A 2,624-nucleotide genomic window follows, 5' to 3' on the forward strand; every position below is an offset into this window, starting at 1 on the left:
AAGGAAATCAACCCTCAATATTCATCAAAAGGCGGGCTGCTGAACCTGAAGCTCCAACACCTTTGGCCACCTGATGCAGAGTCAACTCATCAGAAAGACCCTGATGCTGGGAAAGTCTAAAGGCAAAAGAAGCAGTGGCAGAGAATGAGACGGTAAGATAGCATCACCAATTCGTGCATGCTTAGTTGTTCAGTCGTGTCCAACTCTGCTACCCCATGGACTGTAGCCCATGAGGTTACAACCAGGCTCCTCTGTCCATGGAATTTTCCAGGCAAGAATACTGGAGCAGGTTACCATTTCCTCCTCCAGGGGGTCTTCCCGACTCAGGTAATTCAGAGGAATTACCTAAATTTAGAGAGATCACACATCTTCTGCATCTCCCGCATTGGCAGGCAGATTCTTTACCACTGAGCCACCTGGGAAGCCCCAGTAGCACCAATTTAATGGACACGAATTTCAGCAAACTCCGGGAGACAGTGAAGGACAGAGGAGTCTGGCATCCTGCAGTTGCAGAGTCGGACACGACTCTGGGTGACTGAACAACAGCAAGCTTTGAATTCTAGGACTTGCCAAGAAATGAGTCTTCCACAAGGGTTAACTCACTTCTCGGGCAAATAAGCCCAAAGCTAAGGTCCTGCCTCTGACACAACTAAACCAGCTGCCGTCTGCTCCCTACTCCAGTTTGAGGCTAGGAAACTTCATGTTATATTGGAATTCATCTGCCACGGCTCTGAAAACACTGTGATGGCAACCCACCATCATCCTCTCCTTCGCTCTCACGATCAACCAGAAAGAGAGTATGAGCAGGTCGTCCCACAGAAAGATAATGTCAAAACATTTTCCCCAAAATGTGTTCCTACTAAGACAGAAATTTCAAGCATGTAATTGAGCAACGTTCCGTCTTTGACTCACAGATCTGGACACCCTCTACCTCCGCCCACCCCTTCGTCTCAAATCCTAGCTGAGGCCCAGGGCAGGAGCCAATCCCGCAATCTCGAGCATTTCAGAAACTCAATTCTCCCCCAGAGAGCGCCTGGGGCCCTGGCTAGCCCCACCCCCACTCCATACCCAGAGGCACAGAGAGCGAGGCTCCCCGGCGAGGCAGGAGGCTTGTCTTACGTAAAAGACCTGGCCCGAAAAAGAGCTCGGATTTGGGGGCACTGCTGAGAGAGAAAGTGGGCAGACTGGTCGAGGCCTACAACTGAAAAAGGCTCCAGAACGACAAAAATCCCCAGGAAGACGGCAAAGGAACCAGGGGGTTGTGGAGTTGGTCCTCTTGGAGAAACTTTTGGGAACACCAAAAGTAATATCCAAAGTCCGCCCCCCATTTGGAGGCGGGACCGGAGGTGGGGTACTCGAGGAGGGGCAGTCCGGAGCCCGATGCTGGGTATGAGGGGAGGAGGGGGGGCGCCTCAGTTCCGGAAAAGGGGCGCGGCGGGCGAAGTTCCTCTGCCCGTTTCCCAGCTTTTTCCCGTGTGGTCTTTTCCCACGAGGCCGTGAGGAACGCTAGAGGGAATCGTAACGCCGAAATGCCGTCTTTAACCCTGGAGGAGCCCAGGCAGCCGAGTCTTCTCCCCCAACCCCGCCACGATTCTCCCCACGTGCTCCGGCCGGAACACAGACTGCGAAAGGGGGGTTCCTCCCACGTGGAACCAGCAGTCACAGACTACGTGCAGGGTGGCCCGCCCCTCCAGGGGCGGGGGTTGGGGGGAAGCGGGAGCGCGAGTGCGCTCGGGATAGCAGAGAGGGAGAGGCGCGCGGTGCACGAGCTCCGGAGCCTCGCAGGCGCGCACACGCCTGCCGGTGCCTAGCGGACGTGGCTCCTCCAGCCCAGGGCTTTTCCCCGCCGTCCTGATATTTTCCGCGTCTGCGGCCCAGAATGGGGAGAAAGCGGGTCCCCGTACGGTTCTAAGAGAAGATTCCTAGTCGGCCGGGACCCCGGAGAGAGAGCCACGGACAAAGTAAGGTTCTCAGAGGCGAGCCAGCCGCCCCTCCCGCGCTTACTTACCTTCTGCACTTGGTCGTGGTTGAGCTCCGTAAAGAAGTAGGCGAGCAGATGTGAGGCAATCATCCTGCCAACTCCCGACGGAACAGAGTTGGGAAACCGAGGCCGGAGCGCGTGCGGGGTAGGAGAGCGGCGCGGTCGGACCGCTTTGTACCTGGACTTGGCGGCCCGGCCGGGATTGGTGAGTCCGGGAGGCACACAAAGAAAGCACACGATGGCGCGCCCGGCTGGAGGGTTTCGGGTCTCTAAAAACAGGTTTTGGTAGTCCCAACTGCTGAACGGAGACCAAGAGTCACTCCCGGCGACGTGTTGGGATGTCCCACTGTCAAAGTACTAACTTCAGCCACAAGATCACTAAGGCTCAACTTGAGAAAGAATCGAAGTGCGGCTTCACTAGGGCGACCGGACCTCTCGGCCTCATTCGTGGGCTGCGCTCGCCCGCGGATCTTCTCGGCTAGGTGTCACGGCGGTGCTAGCGGCGGCCTGGGACTCCTGTGCCGGAGTTTCGTGCAACAATGTGGCTTATTGAGGGATTGCCGGCTCGCGGGCCGCCGGGTCAGTGACGCGCGCACGCCCATTGGCTGCGCCGGGAGGGTGTGTGCGCCTAGGGGCCGCCCGC

General features: G+C 57.4%; 1 protein-coding gene across 1 annotated transcript in view; it reads right to left on the bottom strand.

Moving 5' to 3' along the window:
• The window catches only part of HK2 (hexokinase 2), a 69,815-nt gene extending 67,290 nt beyond the window's left edge, over window positions 1-2,525 (bottom strand). The window contains exon 1 of the mRNA XM_010829694.1: window positions 2,009-2,525. Within this exon, the coding sequence (XP_010827996.1) occupies window positions 2,009-2,071 (63 nt within the window). The 5' untranslated portion in view covers window positions 2,072-2,525. The remainder of the gene's footprint in view (window positions 1-2,008) is intronic.
• Between the last annotated feature and the right edge of the window lie 99 nt (window positions 2,526-2,624).

This window comes from Bison bison, unplaced genomic scaffold (assembly GCF_000754665.1).
Source record: "Bison bison bison isolate TAMUID 2011002044 unplaced genomic scaffold, Bison_UMD1.0 scf7180017864508, whole genome shotgun sequence".
In the NCBI taxonomy this organism is placed as follows: domain Eukaryota; kingdom Metazoa; phylum Chordata; class Mammalia; order Artiodactyla; family Bovidae; genus Bison; species Bison bison.